Raw genomic sequence first — 26,009 nt, forward strand, 5'->3', positions numbered from 1 at the left:
AACTACTAAACGATATCATTTGTCGCACTATTAACATGAAATACTAATCATTGTTTCCTGAGAATTTAAACAATATTACTATCGAATCTGTGAATACGATATCGAATATATATATCATCTATAGAAGACTATATCAGTGTCAAAATACACCTTCTCTGTTTCACCTATGTTGAAACAAGATTTAATTGCATAATGACTAAGCGGCAAAGGTTTGTCAAAATCAACATGCGTATACAAGGAAATGGATGGATCATCAAGGATTTGTATGCAAAGTTTATAATCTTTTGCGGTTTGGGGGATAGTACATATATCTTCGTCATTCATATTCGAGTGTAACAGGTTCCATATCCAATAAATTTTTGTCGTTCGCATCACTCATGGAATGTCTTTGCGGTCCCGACATGGTACATAGTATACCAATAGATATTTTAGATATTTTTTCGAGTCAGTTCCTAATGTTAATGTGTCGTATTTCACGTGAGTCAACCCCAAGAACAAAACTAGAATTGATATCAGTGTTAGCCAAGATAGGTTGAAACACTGACAGAATTTCAGTATCAGGAATAATATCTCTTCTATGAAATAAGACTTTTCTAGTATCCACCTATTCAACAAAGCGTATTCGTTTTGCTTTCTGCTGTCCGTCTGTTAGTTTTCTGGCAATTTCTAAAAATGTAGATGTTGGGAATTGTTTGACTGGTCACACATATGAACTAAACCAAAAGGAACTCTGAAACAAATATAAATCTGCCGGTTAGAGCTGTTTTCAAACTCTGTCGGGATTGCTCATCAAGTTTTGAACAAGAACCCCGTCGATTTTGGATTCATTTACACAATCAACTTCCCATTACAGGAGCGTATAACATTTCTCGCATCACGTTGATAACTAAAGAAAAGGGCATTAAATTAATAACATTTTTGGCCATTGATGTTCGAGTTTTGTGAATTGCTCGTAGGTTTGTTGTAAAGGCAGAACTAATCAATTTGTCGTCTTCCACATGTTCTTCATATATTTATAGATTAAAGATTACATTATTACATTATCAGACTAATATACGTTTTTTTCTTTGGTTACTGGGAGACGTTTGTTCGGATCGAGGCTTGTTAAGGGACTGTCATTTGCACCGTGGTTAGTATTTTCGATGGTTATGTATTTAGAATCGTGTCTGTAACATAGTAATAACTAAAATAACTAAAATATTTATGAATTGGTCCCTTATATAACATTTCTCAAAGCGGCCAATTCATGGCCAGCTTTGTTGTAATCTGCATTCAAAAGGTTAATTTAGAGATAATCTGCCAATCATTGACGTCATCTGAAGAAATCAGTATAATCTTTGTCCAGTAATTGAAATATATGATTATTATCAACAATCGTTTGTCTATTTCTGTCTGACATATATAACAGTCGTCTAAATAATTATAACAATAACATTGATTTTGTGTTTATTTCGCTGTCAGGCCAAAACTGGAGTTTCAGAGTAACAGGTATATCAGTTCATTAACTGGTGCTTATGATTCCTTTATGTTATAAGAGACAATGGGCCGGGTTCAGAAAACAAACTCTCTATAAAGAAGTGCTCGACAGCTATATTCATGGGGAATGGGGATACAGAGAGGACAACCAGTTTAGGCCAAGTTTCGATATTCCGCGAAAAACGACAACAAACCCAACACAGATTCTACACCTTTCTCTGATAAAAAATAGACATTAAGAGCTATTTACGACATTACAGGGACATATTACTCTAGATGTTATATTGTAATGACTCACTTATTGTTCTATATTTCAGTTACGTACACATATTCTACACATTTCTCTTATAAGCAGTAGACATTACACAACTATAGGGACACATCACTATAGTTGTTGATATATATTGTAATGTCTCACTTATTGTTCTATATTTCAGTTACTTACGGAAAGTTAAAAGATAGCCATAGATATCAGTTTTTCTGAACGGAAAACTTGGATGTTGAACATGTTTTATTAGAACCTCTATCGTGTTCACGAGTTGTTTTGAACACATACTATATCTTTGGAACATTGTCAAAATACTGAACATCAACAGGTGTCCTCATCCTCAATCCTAATGCTTCACACCAATTTTAAAAATCCACAGGTTTCATCCTCTAACAATCCTAATGCTTCATAACAAATTTGAAGAAAAAAAATACCCAGAAGCTACCATGTAAACAATGTTTCTGGAAAAGGGGCCAGAGCTGGGTGGGGGGGGGGGGATATGGAACGCTCGCTGAATATCCAATAAGTCACACCAAAATTTAAAATAAAATCTGTAAAAAAACTGTAGCGTCTATTGCTTTAACAAGGTTTTCCAAAACGGTGGCGTGCGGTGACCTCGAAACGGAAGATCGCGGAACGCTAAATATCGATAGGGCACGTTCTTTAGGAAAAGAGGGGTTAATTACGGAACATGTGGTCGCGACAACGTAAGTTTTCCAAATCGGAAGATCGCTGATCGCTAAATATCGATGGGTTTCGTTCTTTAAGGAAAGAGGAGTTAAGTACGGAACATGTGGTCACGAGAACGTAATACGCCCTCAATCAAATGCGGTCATATTAAAAGAAAGCCAAACCTTGCCTCAATTTTATTCAAAGAGGTGTGTGTGTGTATGTGGGTGGGTGTGTGTGTGGGTGTGTGTGGAGGGGAGTGGCGGTACAAATAGCTGGGAATATATTTGTGGATACAGTTATCGTCAGTACGATTTCAATATCAGAACAGAACAGTTCTCCATTGTCGGTGTCGCCAGTTCTGGTGTTGTTGGGCAAACTGTAGACGTTCACGTTGATGGCGAGGGGTGAGGATCGGTCCACGGTAATGTCTACGGCAACGGATGTTCTCTCTGATGAGACGTCGGCGCACTGTATCGGTACAGATGGGTCTTCCGTGTGTTACCTGTGTCTGACGTGCTGTCTCAAATGCCTGTGTGAAGGGATTCTGCACGTGCTGTTGCACAACATGGCGGTCTTGTCGCCTTGTGGTAACCCTTAGTCTACCAGTTCGGGGGTGATCATCCGTGGTGTTGGTGGCCCGAAAGCGTTGCTAAAGCCTGTAGATGACCCGAACATTGTCCTGGAAGTGATTGGCAACGGCTTGGGCAGTGTGGCCAGCGTCAACTCTTCCAAGCGCCTGGTTCCTCTGAGCTGTCGTGAGTCGTGGCATACTGCTGACGTTGTCGTGTGAATGATTCAACCAGGTATAGGGGTGCATTTTATAGGGCTGGCCCCGGTGAACAGCACGTGCAGCATGAGTTACATGAAAATCATGGAGAGCATATTACCATCTCAGAAGTCAGGTTGCGTTTTTGAGAACATTTTCTGGGTTCAATTCTGTGTTTGGGAAGGAGCCTTGTAGCTCAGGTAAAGTTGGAGATGTGGTCACAAATATACAATAAAACATTTGGCAAGTTTTATGCAGTGCGTCTATTCAGAGTAACATACCAACCTGACGTTTCTTTTGCTGCTTAGTATATAATCAGCTGACACAAATGGGGAAGGTGTTAATCATCAAAGGAGTCTATAGACTGAAAAGTCATTTTCGTAGGTCATGAACGAATTATTAAATAAATGATGTCACATGAGGGTATATTAAATGGAGTTGCCCATCGTGAATTTTGTTATACACTAGACCAAAGGAATCTAGGTGATGACATCATTTTGGTAGGTGATAGAAGAATATTTGAATAAATATTTGTAACAATGTTGCTTTGTCCATCCTTGGTGTATATAAACCAGATACAACTGTGTGGCTATAGTCATTGTGCATATTACAGAAATATGAAATGTCAAAAATGTGTCTGTTTCTGGTAGTAAATAATCCACTGAACTTAGTTTAAATCTTGGATTCTTCTTATAGCAACCATTTTAATGTTGGATATCCACCAATCATGGCTAAGTAGCGTACTTTTTAATACTACAAAATACAGATTGAAACATTTCTTTCGAATAAAAAAAACGATCAATTGGTTGGGATGGAGTGTGCTTGATTTTTGCTAAGTATCATATTATTAAATCCTAAAAATATAGATTTAAAAATATCTTCCGCATAGAAAATGATCATTTAGTTTGGATCGAGTGTGTTTGATTTGTTTTTATTATCCAAGACGATGACTATTTTCCACAAGTTCACTCGAGTTATTTCCCTTCCTCTGTCGCGTTATCCACAATTCGTGTTTAAACAACTTGCCATTTCAACCCTTGTATTAATTCAGGACTTTTATCATGTTTATAGACTGCCTATACTTTGGATCTTTTTCCCCTACTACCCGTGCCATAAACAATGATTTTTTGAAAGGCTGATTGCGAAAATGCTTCCAATTTCTTAAAATCGAGGGTAGCAAGCAGTGTTCGCAAAATTGTTTTTGGGGGTTAACTAAGCACACGTTTAATTGTAATCAGAAATCTTGGAGTCCTTAAATAGAATCTTATTATATTTTCGATATTGATTGGAATATCAACTTTATCTCTAATAAAGACAAAACAAATTTAAAATATGGAACCATATTTAATCCACCCGAGAAGTATTGTGTTAAGTTTCAAATTTCCTAGACGTTTATATTGATTGTAAAATCATTTCGAAACGATTTATTACATTAGATATCAACAAGCTGTTTAAAGGGAAGTGCTACCTTTTTGAAACAATATTTTTTTTTTGCGTAATTTCTAATGGATTTTAGAAATTAAATGAATGTGTAAGAGGAGTTTTGAAAAAAGGATGTGACGACATCCACCACGTCTTTAAGTATACGGGGCATTAGCCCCTAACATGAATAGCGAGGGTGTTATGAGCAGCTATATAAAGTGGTGCCCCCCTCCCTCCCAGTTTTCTTTATACTTCCAGGGTCGAATTCAAGGGACATATAAATGCACAAATAACTTCCTAGACTGGTAGATCAAAAAGAAGGAGTTGCTCTAAAGTAGTAGTAGTAGCTGGGGGTTAACGTCTGCTTCCAGAGTAGTGATATCGCAGAATTAATACATTGCTCATTAAAGTAGACGAAATGTCTGTATAAAATTGTTAAAATGGCAACTTCAGGTGGTTTTAAACAAAAACGAGCTGAGAAGAGTAAGACAATGGAATAACTCGATTGAACTTGTCGAATGACGACGATGATAAAAAAATTAAGCACACTCGATACCAACAAAATAATCATTTTCTATACGGAAGAAATGTTACAATGTATATTCTTTTAGTAATCTGTTACTTAGCAACGGTTGGTGGATATTAAATATCCAAATGTTTGCTATAAGAAGAATCCAAGATTTAAACTAAGATCAGTTAAATCTCTATTGCCAGGTGCAACATGTTGTTTATACGTTGTTAATCTGTTGATGTTTATTATCCTACTGAACATAATTGGGTAATATATTCACTATATATCGGCTTTGAACGCCTATGGCATAGCTGTATGGTTGAATGAACATTTCAGTCCAAACAGTGGCGTGCAGAGAGGATGGCAGAGGAGGCGACTTTGATTACAGGTGCAATAATTCAATAATCAATTTACAAGCAAAGCTGAATTTGGAATTTGGAGAGGATTTATCATCCATATAATTAATCAAACAATTCAACTCGTCCAGAAAGCGAAAACACGGATTTGATGTCTAGGACAAGAACTCAGTAACTTATTGATGGCCTATATGAATTTCGACTCTAATTTTGAATACGCCGTTCAAATTCGAAAAACAATGACCTGTAGAATGATTACCAGAAGTTTGAAGGTCCGACAGACGCGGAAGACGACAATATCACTATTTACCACTCACAAACTATTGTGAGAAATCCAAAATTGAGCTATAAAAAGGTTTTATATCACAGAGTAATAAACAGGATACATATATCTGGTGGATTGTATGTTTACAGAAGCAAGATTATAATAAGCATTGTGGTATATACACACTATACTATGGCGGTATATCAGATTCAAAATTCGAACGTGTATAATGTATAATCAAAATTTGGCTTAACTGTAAAAAAAAAAAAATAAAAAAATACAAAAATAAAATTCTTCAAATCCTTCACTTGTCTTAAAAAAATGAACAAATGTTATTTAGTTTATATTTGAAATAGTTTTTGCAAACTATATCACGTTCGATATTGTTTTCAATTTTAGCACTCCGATCAACCATAAAACCAGACGAAAAGCGAGTCGCTTATATCAACATATGGTCCCGACCAGGTACTCAATCACCAAATCAGCACGAAGTGGCGACACCAAACGACTTCATAACGATGGTCGCTAGGCAGAACTGTAAAAATTCTAAATTTGTTCGATATTCATTCTAAACGTGTAAAGCGTTAATGAAATGTATCGTCTTAATGATAGAAGACGAAATAGATTTAAAATTGAGTCGAACAAATAAAAAAATTAGATTATACATTGTCTTAATTTAGAAATTACATGAATAGAAATTTGAAATCAGACGATAGCACGTTAAAAATTTTGAATCTAATATACCGTCATACTATACAAATATAGCCTACCTAAAATATAGATGATATACAATAACAAATACGACTATACACAGCCGTGTGGTTAAATATACACAAGGACTATACACAACCAAAAGAACTTTATATTTCAAAAGATTATTAAACAATCGATCTATTTTTACTTCACTTACAACCGTTTAAAGTTTACATTCACTGATATGATTTCACGCCGACATTTTAGACAAATAAAGTAATAATATTTCTTCTATCATATTCGTACAAGCAAGCATATTAATTAACTACATAAAATCGCTTTCTCTGACGTCGAGAACAAATAATATATTTTAAAAATTAGATTTATAAAAGCTGTAAATAAACAGATATTTTGGTCACACTTCTGCTGACAATTCGATGCCGAGACTAGTGAGTTCAAATGAGATATTATAAAACGTAATAAATTGGGGTGTTGGTCAGGTTGTTCTTGTTATTTTAATGAAAGCTGATAACATATGATACCACCAGTACTAACATTAAACTGGACTCCACTGAAAAAGAAAAAGAAAAGCAGTTTTGAAACACCAAACACCAATTTAAAAAAGTACACAACGCTATAATACGATTTTTACGCCCAGTTGCATTCTACCATACTGGAATCAAGCAAAATTAACAAAAATTCTTTGGAATTCGACAGACTTAATATGCTTACAAAGTTAAAGAGTGCATATTAATTTTTTTAAAAAGTCACCAAAAAATCAGTTTTGATAAACCCCTTATTTTGTATGGATATTGTCAGTTGAATTCCACCAATCGCAGCCGACCGTGTACTTAAATTAACAAACAAAACCATCTCTATGCCAATAAAATATCTGTTTTAAACGGGAAGTTAATTACCTGAAATGGCCGTATTGTTTCCTTCAGTGATAACAACCGTTGTTGTTTCTTCAAAACCACCTTCATCTACAAAATAAAAAAATTAAGCACACTCGATACCAACAAAATAATCATTTTCTATACGGAAGAAATGTTACAATGTATATTCTTTTAGTAATCTGTTACTTAGCAACGGTTGGTGGATATTAAATATCCAAATGGTTGCTATAAGAAGAATCCAAGATTTAAACTAAGATCAGTTAAATTTGTGTTTTTTAAGTATAAACAAAACAAAATTATAAACTAAAATGTGCCTGTTTATTCCTTACTTTCTCATTTGAAATAAAAAAAACCCTCTTAACTGGGATAATTTCACATGATATAATATTTGAGAAAACAATATACAATTATTGAATTAAAATGAGGTAGACTTAAATGTTTCCTATAAATCAATATCCAAATTATATGCCAATAAAATATCTGTTTAAATGGGGAGTATACCAGAAACGGCTGTATTGTTTCCTCCAGGGGTAACAACCGTTGTCGTTTCTTCAAAGCCACCCGCATCTATAAAATAACAAGATTTGTATTTTTAAATATAAACATAACGAAACAATAAGATAAAATGTGCCTGTTTATTCCTTACTTTCTCATTTGCAACCAAAAAACCCCTCTTAACTGGGATAATTTCACATGATATAATATTTGAAAACAATACAATTATTGAATTAAAATGAGGTAGGTTTAAATGTTTGCTGTAAATCAATATTCATATTATAAAAATGTATTACCTGGACAGTGAACTTTAACCTGGTTGAGCAAATTGGTTAGAGTTTGGGTCACAGTAGCTGTTTGGTTACAGGTTTGACTATATCCTGTCATACACTTCAGTATTGATTTAAGTGAGCTGTAATGATAGTCAATAATCTGTCATGTATAATATCTTTAAAGTATAAATCTTTTTTATATCAAGCGATGAAAAGTCGGATAACTACACATTTGCATAGTTTGTGATTCACATGAACAATTCTAACCGTGGGTAGGGCGGTTAACGGGTTCGGTAGACAATGAATACAATGAATTTCTATTATTTTCGGTCCCTGACACGATCTTTAAGGGATTTTGTAAAAAAAAACCAAAAAAACAAAACAAACCATAACTTAATCCATTTCTATATCACTAATAATAAACTACATACTTGCACCAGAATATTTGGTCGGAGACTTTGTCCGTGACCTCGGCAAGACCCAAGGGTAGGTCAATCGGCAGACAGATTGGTGTTTGCTGGCAGCTTGCAAAATTTGGAAACACTACATATAAATTATAATAAAAAATGTTGTCATGAATAAAGATTTATGTTTAATCAAGTAAATAATAATAATATGATAGAAAAACAATAATTCACAAAATTTATACAAACAAACGTGAGAATGAAGTCTCTTCGCTCAAAGTTGTTGGAGTTCAAGAAAACGTATTTTAATATTATAGTGCTCTATCACCTTATTCAGCTGGGTTTACTTTTTTAAATATTATTTTTGATACATTAAGTTCTGAACAATACCCAAAAGAAACTGAACGCAAGCTGAAGCTAAATGTAAATCATAATAACATACCTGTACAAGACTGTGTAACCAATTTTTGAATATCAACTAAACTATAACTGGCCTTCACTTTACTTGATTCACCACAAGTGTCTAAAGCTGTAGTAACACATGTTACAAAGGCCGGAATATTACTTAAAAAATTAATGAAAATCAGCTATATACCTCCCTATACATGGAGGGAGTAAAAGTCGTAATTGAAGCTCTATGTAACAAAGCACGGAATTTATTTTACTGCCAAAAATGAGAAGAAAAAATTTAAAGCCATAGATATACGTGATGCAAAGTCGTAATTATTTTGTAACATCCAATTTTCACATTGACACAACGACACATATTGTAATTTAAAATCTTAATGAACAAATTCCAAATCATTGAAACATCTTTTATAGGTTTGACGAAGGAACAGTCATAAATTAATATGTGTTTACTCACGAACATGATTGCAACAGGGATTGACCGCTTCCCAACGTGGCAAAACATCCTGCTACTCCTGGACAAGGATCTCTAACTGAATAATATAATACCCAAATACATTGATAATATTGTATATATATTTTTTTTTTTTAAAAAATGAACAACCCATAAATTTATTCGGAAACTGAAACAACTAAACGATGGATCTACAGATGCTGTTATGACACAATGTTTAGGGCTAGATCACACAAAATTACTTTGACGGGTGAATTCGAAAATGAACACAAAAGAATAACAAAAATTTGTTAGCTATAATAATGGAGTTATTCTAAAATAATTTCAAGCCCAGTTTAAGTCTCCAGTCATAAAAGCCAGTTTCCTGGAAACAGTGTTAATATTGACTATAATTACACCGACCTTTTATTCCGTTTTATTTTTCGGTTAATTTACTCCACTATATCGCGGCTTAAAGACATCTCGATATCGGGCTCGTTTCCGCTTTTATCGAATGACAATTTAGGCACCACTTTCCTTGCCAGCCACGCGATAAAATCCCAAGGTTCTTCACTATAAAGGGATGGGAGATCGGCGAAAAGGCAAAATGACTATGCCAGACCCCTATCCATTTAAAACTGTGAATGATTGGACGAATTCTATTACTTTTTACATATAACGCTTACCGCCATTACATATTGTATCAGTCGATGTCTTTATAGCAGCTGCATCAGCAACGCTATTTCCTCCTAGATTACAAGGTGTAGTTGCAGCTGATACACACGTAGCTATACCATTAGCCATTCTAGTAAAACACAATGTACACATTTAGACATACCTCTAGCTATTCAAGTAAACACAATATACACATTCGAATATACCATTAGCCGTTCTAGTAAATAGGACCGAAACTGCCTGACAAAATGGCCGCTCCTTGTACGCAAATAGTCTAAAAGTATGTAATACTAAGATTGTGGACCTTCTAGAGGCCACAATCTTTATCTGATTTTGATGAAATTTAAAATATATGTTTATAACATAACATAACCTAACATCCAAATTTATATAGCGCAATGAATACTCGTATTAGGAGTTTGAAATGCGCTTGCAAAGTTATACATTTTGGTTCCATTTCATCCCACAGTGTTGTATGAACAGGTGAGTTTTCAGTTTTGTTTTGAAAATGCAGACGGACTTTGATTCTTTTATATGAAAGGGTGGTGAACGTTTGGTCATTTCTAAGCTCGTGGATGGTACATTAATAGATGTTTTTAAGAAGATCGTAGACATTTTCCTGGAAAATAGGTGAAGATGAGATTTTTGATGTAGGATGGAGCAAAGATCTTGGTTCCTTTCGATATTCGTGCATGCTTGATTATGCTTGATTATCGCCCCTGATTGCATGAAAAATCTATCCGATTTTAAAAATGTTTAAATATATCATCATTACACCCTAATTACGGTTGAGTTCGAATTTCGTAATAATCGGTAGGAAACTGCCCTACAAAATGCCCGCTCCTTCTACGCAAATAGTGTAAAAGTATGTAACACAAAGGTTGTGGACCCTCTAGGGGTCACAGTTTTTACCCGATTTTGATGAAACTTAAAATATATGTTTATATCCGGACAATCTCGGTTCCGGATGATATTCACGCATATCGGACAGTAACATCCTGGATTATGGCCCCTGATTGTAAGAAACATCTGTTCTTTTTTGAGCTTGTTCTCTGTCCATCTCTTGCAAAACGTAAGCGTTTGAAGCAAGGCAAAGCCAATCCTGACTCCCAATGATCTACACTGTCTTGTAGAAATCGTGTCCTATACTGGACATCAAGGGACTGGGCTTAAATGATTTTCAATAGATTGATATTTAATAAATCAGACACTATTATAAACTATAACACATACTTATGGAAGAACAATTGGACTTTTCAATAGATTGATATTTAATAAATCAGACACTATTATAAACTATAACACATACTTATGGAAGAACAATTGGACTTTTCAATAGATTGATATTTAATAAATAAGAAACTATTATAAACTATAACACATACTTATGGAAGAACAATTGCTGATTTATTTAGGCGACGTTTCGAAGAGTATTCTCTCAATGTTTTCAAGCAAGTACAGTAACAAATGTGTAGGGCAATTATATACTAAACATAAAAAAACGTCAGTACGATTTCAAAATCAGAGAGGCACTTTAATCAAATCATTCTAGAAAACGACTTACTAAACGGATCAAATAAAATAAAACCAAGTACGAACAATCCAAAGTATAAAAAACGTTATAGGCAAAATAGTGTATTCAAGCAAAATAGTGTAATCAGCAAATGGCCTGCTCCTCGTGTACAAAATACACGACAAACAGTGGTAACAGGTGTCCGGAAGAGTAAGCTTACCCTGCCTGGCGCCACACCCGCCATAGCTGCAACCAAACTATTAGGCGAAATGTCAGTAAAAAAGCGTGATTGGCCAATGAACTATCGGTATGCAAAATGCACGCGATGAACTGTGTTAACGATGTAGTAGACATTATCAGGGAGATAGTATACGTGTGAATTAAATATATCTAGAATAATAGCCGAGAGAGAAACGTTATATTTATCAATCAAATCAATATGACGGCCATAAAACTTTTTAAAGGTTTTAATAAGTTTAGTGCCCAAGTATCCTTGTAGTTGAAGCTTAGATGACAAATGCCTCGATCTACGTAAAAAATCAGAATAAAAGGAACAAGCTCTCGCGTAACGATTTAGCTGAGACACAAACACTCCATAAGCTGGTGATATTGGAATGTTACTACTAATAAATGGAAATATCGTACAATTTAACACTCAGTTTATGGCAATTGTCAAAATCGAGACGCAGATCCAAGTAGGAAGCGTAATTGTCACTGTCAGTGGTGTTTTTAATTTCGAGCTCATCAGGATATATGAATTCTACATAATCACTAAATTTAGGATTATTAAGGGATAAAACGTCATCGATATATCGATAAGTGAAATTAAAATGTCTGACTGATCGTTTATTAGTTTTTACGAGCGTCTGTATGTAATCGGCTTCGTAGGAATAGAGAAACAGATCAGCAAGCAAAGGTGCACAGTTGGTGCCCATGGGGATGCCAACCACTTGCTGATATATTTCCCCTCCAAATTCAAACAAAGATGTTATCAATTAAAAAATCCAACATCTGAATTATCTTGATGGCCGTGAATTTGTTTTTGGAATCACTGTGATTCTTAACGAAATATGTGGAATTGTAATTTACAACTAAATATTGATATCTAGCTGTACCTGATTTAGACGAAAAGACACTGTGAATAATGTCTTTCAACCGGGCTTTTAATTTACTGTGGGGAATTTTAGTGTACAGAGTTGAAATGTCAAACGTTTGAATAGATGAGACTGAAGCAAGGGATCTAGATTGCAAACCATCAAGTAATTCTTTGGAATTTTTCAATATCCACATTTGATTTATACCACTACGAGAGTATATTTTGTCACAGTATTTTTGAATACCCTCTTTAACAGCCGTTAGTATAGATGTCAATTTTTTGTGAACAGTGTGTTGACACATTAGTGATTAATTCATCTCAATTCCAAGACATTACGAGAATGTTTAGAGAATGTACACAGTCTATACATCAGTATCTGGTGTGTCCACCGCGAGTGTCAAAAACAGCAGCGCAGCATCTGTACTTGGAGTGAACCAGATGATTGATGAACGCCATTGGCACCTGGAACCACACTCTCAGAAAAGCCTGGCGCAATCCATCGGCCGTGTTTGGTCTCGGTACGACGTTATTAAGTCTCCTCTGATGTTCATCCCAAAGATGTTCATTCGGGTTTAAGTCCGGACTAAGGGTTGGCCAGTGCATAACGTTGACATCGTTCTGCTGTAGAAAGTCCCGAGTAACTCTGGCGGTGTGGGCACGGGCGTTGTCATGCTGGAAAAATGTTGTTTCGATGACGTGCGAAATGTGGTATGACGTGGGGTCTGAGAGCTTGATTGATGTAGCGCACTGATGTGATGCCGCCTTCCCTCTCTGGACCAAGATTTTGGAACACCACATGACCCACTCTCTGGTTCAGGCGGATTCCACCCCAAACCATTATTCTTGGACCGCCCCATCAGTCTCGTTCCATGACACATTGGTCAGAATAACGCTGGCCACGTCGACGCCATATTCTTGTCCTGCCATCTGCAGTTGATACGCAATACCGACTCTCATCTGTGAACAGAAACGTTCTCCATTGCCTGGGTCGCCAGCTCTGGTGTTGTTGGGCAAACTGTAGACGTTCGCGTCGATGGCGAGGGGTGAGGATCGGTCCACGGTAAGGTCTACGGCAATGGATGTTCTCTCTGGCGAGACGTCGGCGCACTGTATCGGTACTGATGGGCCTTCCGTGTGTTCCCACTGTTTGATGTGCTGTCTCAGATGCCTGTGTGAAGGGATTCTGCACGTGCTGTCGCACAACATGGCGGTCTTGTCGCCTTGTGGTAACCCTTGGTCTACCACTTCGGGGCGATTATCCGTGGTGTTGGTGGCCCGAAAGCGTCGCTCAAGCCTGTAGATGGTCCGAACATTAACCTGGAATTGATTGGCAAAGGCTTGGGCAGTGTGGCCAGCGTCGAGTTTTCCAAGCACCTGGTTCCTCTGAGCCATCGTGAGTCGTTACATTCTGCTGACGTTGTAGTGTGAATGATTTAACCAGGTATAGGGGTGCATTTTATAGGGCTGGTCCCGGTGAACAGTGGGTGCAGCATGTGTTACATGAAAATCATGGAGTACACATTACCATCTCAGAAGTCAGGTTGCGTTTTTTAGAACATTCCCTGGGTTCAATTTTGTGTTTGGGAAGGAGCCTTATCGCTCAGGTAAAGTTGGAGATGTGGTCACAAATATACAATAAAAACATTTGGTAGGTTTTATGCAATACGTCTATTCAGAGTAACATACCAACCTGACGTTTCTTTTTCTGCAATGGCAACAAATCAGAAACCATGCATGGCAACAACAAGATCAAAGGCATGAAAACAACATAGTTTATTGCTCTATTCAGTTAATAAATGCCTCTAAATGATCAAGAAACTATTTTCTATCCTACTTGCTCCAGTGTTCGGGATTGCCAACAGCAGAGATTGACTTGAGTGTTATTGGTTCGGGTATTAAAGCAAAGACGCCTTTCTGTGTACACGTACCAAATGTCTGACAGGTACCTATGGCTGGGTAGGCACTCAAACCTGTGAAAATTAATTAGTAACTATAAAGTAGAGTTCTAAATATATCAGGAATAAATATCGTTTTATAGTTTTTAAATCCTGCTTTTTCTCTGTTTTTCTTTTTCTAAAAACCCCCCACAATTTACAAAACTACGAATCATGACTGTGCAATGAATGATGCTTGTTTTCACGGAGCCACATTCTCGAAGCTTAAAAGTTGCAGCAAAAATATTACTTAGTGACGCTGAGCATCCACAACAGTAGAGTATCAACTGCCTATAGTCTGGTCGTGCATGGATCAAGGAATGAAATGAAATGAAATGGGGTTTAACGTCCTGCTGTTCTGCTCCGAACTACGCTAATGAAGACGGGCACACGCCATACAGTGTGCTATGAGTGAAATTTTGCCCTGACAGCGGCACTACGGCCTACTCTTATATCGAATTCCAACTGTCAAGGGATCTTTTATGTGCACGTCAATGTGTACACGGGACTTCGATTTTTAGTCCCACCCGAACGACTAGACAGCTGTCCTTGTCAGGCCCTCCGTCCTGCATCACTGACTAGGGGGAATCACGCCGGAAAATCTGGATGAACTTGCTCGGCCAATGCAGGGATCGAACGCCCGACCTCCAGGCTAGCGAGCCAGCGTCTTACCCACTTAGCCGTATACGAGAATCAACAGCCTTATTAAGTTCTTACCGGTGCATATTTGTTGATATAGAGGCATAATTTTCATAATTGTCAGATCTCCTACTTTTGGTTTATCTTTACACGCTGTATTCACACACGTCATAAAACTGTTCATTTGTCTGTTGGAATAAAGAACAGTATTATCGCTCACATTGTTGTGCCAATAAAATAAAATACATGTATGAAAATTACTTATAACAAGAATAAGCGACAGGAATTTGTGACTATTGGGGGCGAGGGTAGGAGAGTTTACCTGTACTGTAAAACTACAAATCAGACGATCTTCTTTTTGCTATCGAAAAATACATTGTTTCCCCAAATCTTATATCCACACTACAGTTATCAACCAGGTCAATTTTGACCCATGCTTCCCAGAGCTAAACTTTTATATAAGTATATATTTGGAGTTATATATGTATATGGGAAGTATGGCGTTTAGTTTCCTATTATTATATACATTTATATCCTACAGATTACATTAGTACACAATTAACCAGTTAAACATAATAAAATGATTACAAACTTGATGGATGGGTGGAATTATTTAATCGAAACTATAAAAAAATAAACATACGGGCAAACTGTGTATAAATCCAGGTTTGTACCGAAAGAGCTTAAACAAGCATTGAGACCAGGGCAATACTCTGAAATTAGAAATGAGTTGTAAAAAGCTCTAAAACTATAAAACAGAAAGGATACATTTGTAATCATACCAGATGCATGATTTTCAGATTCTACATAGACAGCAATAATGTAATGTGTACTTACAACATGTATGGAAGTAAAACTTTAACAGTATTGCTGTAAATATGAAAATCCACTCTATATTTTTTTTTAAAAATTTTACTGAAGACTCTATAGAGATATTTGATATGCATTATCGATATGGATTAAAGTTCATTTTGTAAAACATTGGCCTTGTAAAACAATTAAACATATTTTTGTAAAATAGTTAAACTGTTAGCAACGTATATTAATATTATTTTTTTACCTTGGTATCCAGAACACTGCCTCTCTAAAGCAAATTGAAAGAGCTGGGTATCCCCGAACATTGGCATCTGTGTGCATTGATTTCTTTTAAAACAATTAAACATCTCATAGGAAACACTGGAATAAAATAAAATGAAATGAAATGAAATCGGGGTTTAACGTACTGTTAATGAAGACTGGGTTAATGAAGACGGGCATACGCCATGCAGTGTGCTATGTGGGAAATTGTCCGGACATCGGCGTTACGGCCTACTCTTATATCGAATTCCATCTGCCAATGGATGTGTACACGGTCTTTCTTCCATCTGAACGACTAGACAACTGTCCTTGTCAGACCCTCTGTTATGCACACCACTGATAAGTAGCACCACGCCGGAGAATCCCGATAAACTTTCTCGGCCAACACCGGGAGCAAACCCCCAACTTCCAGGTTAGCCACCGTGGCTCTCACACTTGAAAGAAAGAAAGCAATTATTATAAGTCCAGATAAACTTGAAAGAACAATTGACAGATACAATGAAGAAATAAGAATTTGATATGTGCGTGTAAATTGAAAAAAAAAACATGAATGTCTACACAGTTAACACTCTTTTCAGTATCTTATTCAGATCGCGGAATAGATATATAAGAATGTGTTTACATAACTGTAAATGGTGTACATGTCAATTACCATGATGTTAATTTACATAATTTGTACAATGACATTTAAAACAAAAACATATTGTGTATTTTGACAGTTTATGTAATAATACCTCATAACTATTGTAGAATTACATATGTAATTTGTCATGGTAACATTACCAGCAGAAATGTGGTTGTCCCCTCTTAGCTAGGCTCGATCCTGGCGAACACAGAAAGTTTTGCGGACCTTTCAGCCGAGCATGTAAAACAATATTCGATAATGTTAAGAAATTGTTGTTGTTAGTTAGTTGTATTTTACGTCCGTATTTTACGGGGTTTAATGTCCTACTGTTCTACTCCCTACAATGGAAAGAATAGGTGGCATGACACCGTCAAAGCAAAATGTTCCACACAACCCAATGTATGACATATGCCTGTCTTTATTAGCCAGTTCGGTGCATTCAGATTTTGAATAACCTATTTTTCTAAAATGCACTAAACTGACTGACAGAACAGTAAATATTTTGCACAAAATTAGATATATGTGGCCAAAGGGGGGAATAACCGATGTGATCACTATTTGACAGCAAATTTACAATTTTCTGTAAAAAATAATATTTCAAACGACATTTCTGTTAATATACAGCTCACATAATGTAAACTGACATGTTGTATTTCTACATTACGTTTGATGTAATCTTACATAAGCCTTGTATTCATATGCATGTACATCGGCACTGTATGTTTTACTATAGGCCTACTGATAACTGTAAATATACATAAAATTTTAACAGTGTACAGGTTTTTCGTTAGCCCTTTAACACCACCAAAAGTAAGAACGTTGAAAACTGAGACAATTTTGTGCACCCTAGGGTATTTGATTTCATCACATTAGCGATCTATGCTAATCTATGCTTGACAATAATAGGGGAAAAGTAAGATGACAATCTGAGTTGGTTAGCGATAACCTGACAGTGTATGTTCATGTTGTCTGGTGTAATAATACGCCATTTCTTGCCAAAGACATTTTGTGACCAACCAATCATTACCAATACCCTTTTGGTTCCTAGGACCGGCACGCACTATGTTGGGCCCTGGATCAAGTTATTTATTATCAAAAAAAAACAACAAAACAATAAATGACGCCATAAAAAATGTAATATTCCAGAACGGAAGGGACCAATTTTATACATATTTGGAGTATGTAGGCACATCGCAGATTGCGCAAACAAAATACACGCCAGTCACGGGAACCATAACCCATGCTCAAACAACGTCACTCGGCCCTACCCAACCCTACACACAAGCCAGCACATGATCTAGCTTTAACGGTTAATCAAGAGAAATGTACCCATCCCCATCAGACACACCTGGGCTCAACCGAGGTTATTACTTAAAATATGAGAAAGTAGTCAGATTATAAACATTACTGTATATCCCATAACACAGCCAGTTTTATATTATATATTAACAAAATAATATGTCATGAATAAGACTTACCCGCAACATCTATATGTACCCTCATAATCGTCCTGAGAGGTATTTTGACAGCCAGAAGCCATAAACGGTGTGACACACCCCAGACAATATCCTCCTAAATAGAAAAGGAAATACAATTAATTAAAGGAAATACGTGCCAGAGTAAAAGTCAGTCAATGTAAGTGCAGGGGGGGGGGGGGGGCGCACTACATGCAAAACAAAACCGACAAGACTAACTTACTGGTAAGACAAACTATAGACATTGCAAGAAATAAACAACAAATATCAAATCAAGTGAATGGATCCGAGGGTCAGCCGTATAAATTAAGAGCAATAATGTATCAAAAAATACTTGATAGACTTTGTATAAAAATTTTAAATTAATGAGCATATATTGATATGTAACTTACTGTGAATGTAAACATTGAAATGATGAATTGGACTTTGTACTATGAGTTTTTTTCTTTTGCAATATAACCTCCTCCCCTCCCCCAGAAATAATATCATACCTGCTCCACACATTTGGTCAAACATTGGTCTCAGAGAATCTATGGGTGATGTAGCGTTCGCGGGCATTAAGTTTGGGCATTCTTGTTGTAACTGATTATGACATGTAGTCAAGTTAGTCATTGTACTGAAAATATTAGTAATACTTTATGTTTGAAAGTCGCGATAAATGAACATATTGGATAACTTTTTAACTGTCATCAAATTTTAATGGAGATGGCGGTATGTATCACACTTGTAAGGCGTATGAGTGATGCTTGTGCTAATCAAGATACATTATGGGAGCTTAGATAAAGAGCTGGCAGTTCTCATTTTAATAGTTAAAAACTAGATAATGTAAAGGAAATTAAAACTTTCAGTCAAATTAATCCACTCTGAACCGAGATTTTAGCGATTGAATTTTGGGTCTAGCCTCGATCATCATTACTTATGCCTGTACGATAAAAAAAAAAACATAGTCTCGATTATCCAGTTTTTAATTGAATTATCAATGAGCGTTAAGCAGCCGATAGGGTTCTAATACAGAAAATATCGCAGGCTAGCAATGACATCGATTATGGTCTGGATCAGTTAATTCATGTCTAATTAATAATTTAGATAACATTTAAGGCCTAAAGAAAGACGTGCAATTGGCAGATTTAGCTCTTGCATAATGTATGTTTGACCAATCTTTATTCGGACAAAAATTAGTTTAGATCTCGAAAAGACGGCCAAATTATGCTACATGGAACGTATCCTTAACAAAGGATAGATGTTTCTCTAAAATACTATCTAATTACCACTTATCACATCTGTCAGCTCCCCGGGTCTCCCAAACAAAAACACAAAAATAAACTTACGAGCAAACCACGGGCGTCAAGTTTTGTATAGCTGACGTATCAGAAAAATTGATGGATAATATCTTCTGTGAAATGCTACTACATTCAAAAGATTTCTGCAGACAACCACCTTGCATGCCTGAAACATTTAAATATCAGTAAAGTTTAAACTATGTGCTTTATAACACCACACGGTCCAGGCTTCTGAAACAGGTGTTTAATAAAGCATCATAATGTTTTCGAATTGACCGCAACATTCTTTTTGATTGCTGCACTAACACATGCTACCTGAGGTCTACCCGCATATCATCCTGAGAACTTTCATATCTGATTATTAATTACTCTGCCGCTTAGGTTATATCACTAACTTTATTTAGTTAAACTTAAAACCTAGATTCTGTCCAAACAAATTAAAACAATGTTTTGCTCAAACTTTATTGACATTATTTACAGCAAAGGTAAGTTGTAGTCATCGGTAGGGAAGTTTAGACCAAATACTCAACCGATGTAACTTGAGCTATACATTTCAAAGTAGTGCCTATTACAAAAACTACACACTCAGGTCTTTCCTTTATCCGACTTTAATCTTACCTTAATGAAATGGGATTAACGTCCTAATGTTCTGCATCTACTGGGCTAATAAAGAAGGAGATTGTGCCCGGTAAGTGGCAATGCGGCTTACTCTTATTTCGAATTCAAACTGCCAAGATTTCTATTACGTGCACGCCAATGTGTACACGATAACTCGTTTGGTCATCCCATCCCAACAACTATACGCTGTCCCTTTGTCAGGCCGCCTCCCTGCACCACAGTTTAATCTTACTACTGTGTATTTGCCATAAAAATCCCATGAGTTCATACCTGTATCGGTTCCACAAATTTGTGCAATCAATGGTTCAACAGTATCTAAGACAGATGTGACATTCGCAAAATCCTGGTTGGGACACATAATTGTCAGTTCACTGTAACACCTTGTGATCTTACTAAATGTACTGAAAGACATAATATAGTAATCATTGATATTCCAACTTGATTATCTCCGTTTTATTTAAACTGTCGCTGAACTCTATAATATATGGAACTATTGCTATTCATATATTGGTCTCGATGAGTTCGAAACAAGAGAGAGAGAAATGGGGTTTAACGTCCACTCGACACAAACTAGGTCATTTCGGGACTAACATATGGTTTAATTTTATTTCAATAATTCGCTTGCGCGTAGGGGTCTTTAGCAGTGGGAGGAAACCGGAGGACCCGGAGAAAACCCACGAGGTTGGACAGGCGACCCTACTCCTTGTCACGTACAACCGGGGATTCGAAACCACGCCAGTCGACTCAATGACAGACTTTATGATACAGGGCGCGCACGTTAACCATTCAGCCATCCAACACCCCCCCCCCCCCCTGAGCTCGAAACAAACATGCAGAAAATCATACATTTGTATGACAATTATTCTGAAAATTTTATTTGTTAGCCAAATAAGGTCTGTCTGTTTCAAAGATAATCAGGATGATATTATTCCTGTGTTGATAAACTTCAAACTGTTAACATATTACATTTAAGATTAATGGTGAAGTTTGTATTAGGTGTCTTTATTGCAATCTGTTCACATGACCATCTGTTCTATGTCTACTTTTTTTGTTTTGAACTCAGTTTTCATTTTAGTATTAAGCGGTCTTGAAACAAATCATACACCATTACAATTTTGAAAGAAGGAATATGATACTCATTCATATTCTAATTCCCTGTTGATATGCTGATATTATGTCGAACAAATAGAAACTTACGGACACATCGTTGAGGATACACTTTGTAGAGCTGTTGGATCTGTAAAATCTATGGAAATTACAATATCTGCAATCTCGATTGAATAATTTTCACACTCGAAAACTTTCTGAAAACAGCTATTTGCTGCAAGTCAAAAGAAAAATAAAGGATCCATAATAAACTTATTTTCAATTAAACAGATAGAAAGATTTATATCGTCAAAGCGCATAATATAATCCAACACGTAAGCCTGTTCCCCAACCCCATTTAGATATCCAGAATCAAATTATTGTTTAAACAAAAATATCGAAAAAGCGACAGGAGACAGGTTCACCAGGCGCGGATTTAGGTTCACACACTTAATAACAAAATCAGTAACAATCATAATATTACATGAACTTGAATAAAACTGCTTTCCAGTGAGGTAAAGATCGGCGAACAACTATATAATATAGGCAATACGATCTATGTTCTAGTTTTATAGCCAGTATTTTGTTGACACTCATTGTTGAGTGGGATTGTGGATGGCGCCCTAGATTTTGTTCAATATATATATATAGAATAAGTATTACAATAAAAGATTGTTTTAATAATTTGTTCATACGAAGACACTCGTATTGTAATATATACGACCGGCTTGCACTTTTAATTTTAGAGTAGATTGATTTTACATCTCGTGAAAGCTCGTTCAATCACACCCCAGCTCCCACAACCATGTCTTATGTACGATATGTAATAAATAACTGATAATTATAAAGCATTTACATAATAATGCATATGCAATGAAATAATAGTAACGAAGTTGCAGTAATTTGACGTCATTTCCATCTTTTTTTAATGACATCAAACTTTCTACTTACAATTTCCACCTCCGCCACCACCGCATGTTTGAACCACTAGCGAAGAATACGTTTCAATGGTACTGTTCATGTCAATAACTGAACATTCCATCTGAACCTTTCTGTAACAATCTACTGCAATCGGCATTTCACTGAAACCGATTCATTTTGTGAGTTACAGGGAATGTACGTGTAATATATAAATTGACTTCCTGTTAATCTGTCCAAACAATTCTTTGGGTCACCGTAATCGCCATGAATATTTCGAACAGTATTCGTGATAGACGCCATGATACGCTTAAAAGTAAACATCCTAACTATTGGTAATATTTTGAAGCTCTGGCTGGGAAATATTTTTGAAATCTAATTTAACAAAATAAAATTGAGGGAGTTTATCTGTTTAAAACATATGGTCACCAATACAAATAAACTTCTTTTGATGACATTTATTTGGAAATGTTTCACCCGATGCGTTTCACCCGATTAAAAGAAGTCTGAAATCATGAAATGTATTTTAGTTATATTATTTTTTTGATCAAATATTGTATTATACACACCTTGATTACTGAAACTAAACTACGAAACTTACGCGCAAAATGCTGCAATAGACGCAGCGCCAGGGCTTCCTTGGTTTGGTGTTTGTAACTTGGTGTAAGCTTCAAGAGTCTGGTTGTCGCAAACCTGCTGTTTAAGTGCACAGGCAACTGGAACGATATCACAATAAAACATTTCCAAAAAGCAGTCTAGATACATACATCATATTCCATCGGCAAGTTCCACAGCCGCCAAAAATGATTTTATTCAATCAATTAAAGGTTGGGAAGACTAGTAATACTACTTATGAGTCGTATGTTGCCAATATGAAAACAATTACTTACACATTTCACAACTAATTACTGTGTTGCTTATTGTCGTTTTAATCTGGGTAAATCCTGGGGGTTCAACACTTCCTGCAGGACAGTTAGCTGCGTCATTATCTAAACAGGTCATGACCGTTGTCGCTGATCTGTAAAAATATTTAATATGTGACCATTACGTCATCGGATATAACACTGCAAAACAAATTACTAATGCCTTTCCCGAAACGTCGGATAATGGATAGTAAAGAATGCATTAAAGCCTTTTTAGGTCTAAAGCAGAAAGCATGAATGAAATGTGCTTAAACGTCCATCTATTCTGTACCGAACTGGCTAATGAAGAGGACATCAGCCATGAATGGAATGAAATGGAGTTTAACGTCCTACTGTTCTGCGCCGAACTGGGCTAACGAAGACGGACATACACCATACAGTATGCTATCAGGGAAATTTTGCCCGGACGGCGGCATACGCCATACAGTGTGCTATGAGGGAAATTTTGCCCGGACAGCCGCACTACGGCCTACTCTTATATCGAATTCCAACTATCAAGGGATCTTTTACGTGCACGCCAATGTGTACACGGGACCTCTTTTTTGTCCCATCCGAACGACTAGAGAGCTGTCCTTGTCAGGCCCTCCGTCCTGCATCACTGACAGGGGGGGGGGGGGCGGGGGCATGCCGGGATCGACATCAGCCATACATTGTTGTATGAAGGAACAATTCATATGAACCAGAGTGGCGGTCGTTTCTAGCAGGGTGACAAAATCACAGTTAAACAGGATGGAATCTATTGCAGAGTGAAACAGTAAAATAGAAGAGAATGTAAACAGCAAATATTAAATGTGTATGTTTGAGAACAAATGCAAGCTTTCATCCAGTATAAAAAGCATGAATAAGAACTGAACTGAATCGCCACACTGATTAAAAACGCACCCACAGAGCTGCTGTTGCGCCAATGATGGATCACTGCTAATTGCTGCGCCAGCATCAGTAAAATATCGTTGTTGGCAATTGTTGTAATTAGTATAACATCCATCACATGACAAAACCAGTAGTATCACTGAAATAAACGTACATCTTATAATTAATAGCAAAATCTTGTTGACACTTAAACCTCGTAAACTTAAAAAAAAATATACCTAATTATATTAATAATCATTTCATTTAGAACCCTGCTCCCATGTTCAAATGCACAAAGGGGTACATGTATATATATTTTTTTTGGGAGGGGGGGGGGATCGGAAGTAAAGTAATAAATAAAACACCAAATTTGGAATCTACACGCTAATTTTCGTCAATCCTTGAGTTTGAGGAAATTTTGTTTTTTAGTAAACAGATATGTACACTTTGGCGTAATACATACCTCGATTAGAATCTTCGGGGAAAACAACAGCATAATAATAATAACGTGCTTTGGTGCCTGGCTTGGACCAAGGACACCGATTGTTATTTTCCACCTTCGTTAGTGTAAAGGCCCGGTCCCACTGCACTTACGGATGCAAAGAGGATGTAAAACTGGAAAAAAAACGTGCCCTCGGTTTGAAAATGCTATGCATCCGTTGTGTACTCATTGCATACGTGTTTCATACGCTCTATCCATCGAGCATCCGTTCACTTTGATTTCATCCGCGCAAAAAATTTTGAGCTGCACAAAACTTTTATAACGGATGAACTATCTTCCGTGTACGATGTAAATGCGCGACATAAACGAGCACCAAACGTTCCATATCCGTTATCATCCGTTAAACGTCCACTGTATCCTCTCTGAATCTTCTGGGCATCCTCGCAACTCACATCCGCTCCAGTTGAAAACGGACAGAGCGAGGAAAGATAAGGTACATCGTAGCACGGAAATAGAAAGGATGTAAGCGTATGCATCTCGTATATAAAGTTTTCAAAACGGACAAAGCGTTTGTATCTGGGTTGTATCTGGTATATTGAAGGATGTCTGGAGTTTGCCTAACCCCTTCGGAGTTGTCACCCACTTCCATCCGCTTTCATCCGCTAGGCTTCCGATGAACATCCATTTAACATCCCCGCTACATACTTCCCACGTTCGTTCTTTTCCGTTCTGTTTTCGCAAATTTTCGTCAATTTTGTCCATTTCTGGAGCGGATGAAAACGGATGGCGCCATCCCCGAAAGTTTGCTCGTCCGCTGTGTCCTTTTTGCATACGTTTTGTGTCCATCGGTCACTGGGACTGGGCCTTTTAAGTAACAGTGCACATACTTTGTAAACTCACTTTATAGTGGATTTCGCGATACGTGTAAATGTTGTGACATCAAACGTCGATATTGATCAATGACGGTAAATATACCATACATACTCAAATGTACAAGTTACAAATCCACGAATAATATTTAATAAAATGAAATGTCAGAGAAATACAACCAAATAACAAACGGGCTACTTAATACCATTTGCAGATAATTGGAGGTTTCCGAGAAACAACCTAAAATAAATTTGAAGGGCAATATTATCATCAATGTCATCAAGACGCTTCGTCTACTGGATTCGTAATATAATATGTTCAGTATTACGTAGATTGACCATTGTGTCATAGGGTAAACCCGGAGCATTGGTTTTTAAAGGGTCAATCTCAATTATATTTGGGATAATAAAACTGTTTAATCTTGTGTGTTAAAAGCCATTAGAATCCTCTACATTAGCACGTTAGCACGTGCACGCTGTATCATAAGGTCTGTCATTGAGTCAACTGGCGTGGTTTTGATTCCGATTCCCCTGTTGTACGTGACAAGGAGTATGGTAGTCTGTCCGGTTTCCTCCCATTGCTAAAGAACCCTACGCGCAAGCGAATTATTGAATAAAATTGTGTTAGTCCCGAAATGACCTAGTGTGTGTCG

At 36.6% G+C, this 26,009-nt stretch overlaps 1 protein-coding gene and 1 long non-coding RNA gene across 3 annotated transcripts; both read right to left on the reverse strand.

The window, feature by feature from the left end:
- Positions 1-6,849: 6,849 nt before the first annotated feature.
- Positions 6,850-8,566, reverse strand: LOC130012857 (uncharacterized). The gene is made up of 4 exons (XR_008788113.1): positions 8,524-8,566; positions 8,117-8,232; positions 7,347-7,412; positions 6,850-7,000 (listed from the first exon to the last, which is right to left on the reverse strand). It is a non-coding gene; the product is annotated as an uncharacterized LOC130012857 (long non-coding RNA).
- A 5,804-nt stretch (positions 8,567-14,370) lies between these two features.
- Positions 14,371-21,567, reverse strand: LOC130010350 (uncharacterized). Of its 2 annotated transcripts, XM_050549962.2 has the most exons (9): positions 21,467-21,548; positions 20,540-20,670; positions 19,700-19,817; positions 18,863-18,987; positions 18,375-18,468; positions 16,255-16,370; positions 15,838-15,907; positions 15,273-15,382; positions 14,371-14,591 (listed from the first exon to the last, which is right to left on the reverse strand). In XM_050549962.2, the coding sequence occupies exons 1-9, from the start codon at positions 21,472-21,474 to the stop codon at positions 14,452-14,454; spliced, it is 912 nt and encodes a 303-aa protein (XP_050405919.1). In that variant the 5' UTR covers positions 21,475-21,548; the 3' UTR covers positions 14,371-14,451. The 2 variants fall into 2 exon arrangements, 1 of the variants encoding a protein (XP_050405919.1); XR_007680425.2 differs by lacking the exon at positions 20,540-20,670 and having other exon boundaries at positions 21,467-21,567.
- Positions 21,568-26,009: the final 4,442 nt, after the last annotated feature.

This window comes from Patella vulgata, chromosome 1 (genome assembly GCF_932274485.2).
Source record: "Patella vulgata chromosome 1, xgPatVulg1.2, whole genome shotgun sequence".
NCBI classification, from domain to species: Eukaryota; Metazoa; Mollusca; class Gastropoda; family Patellidae; genus Patella; species Patella vulgata.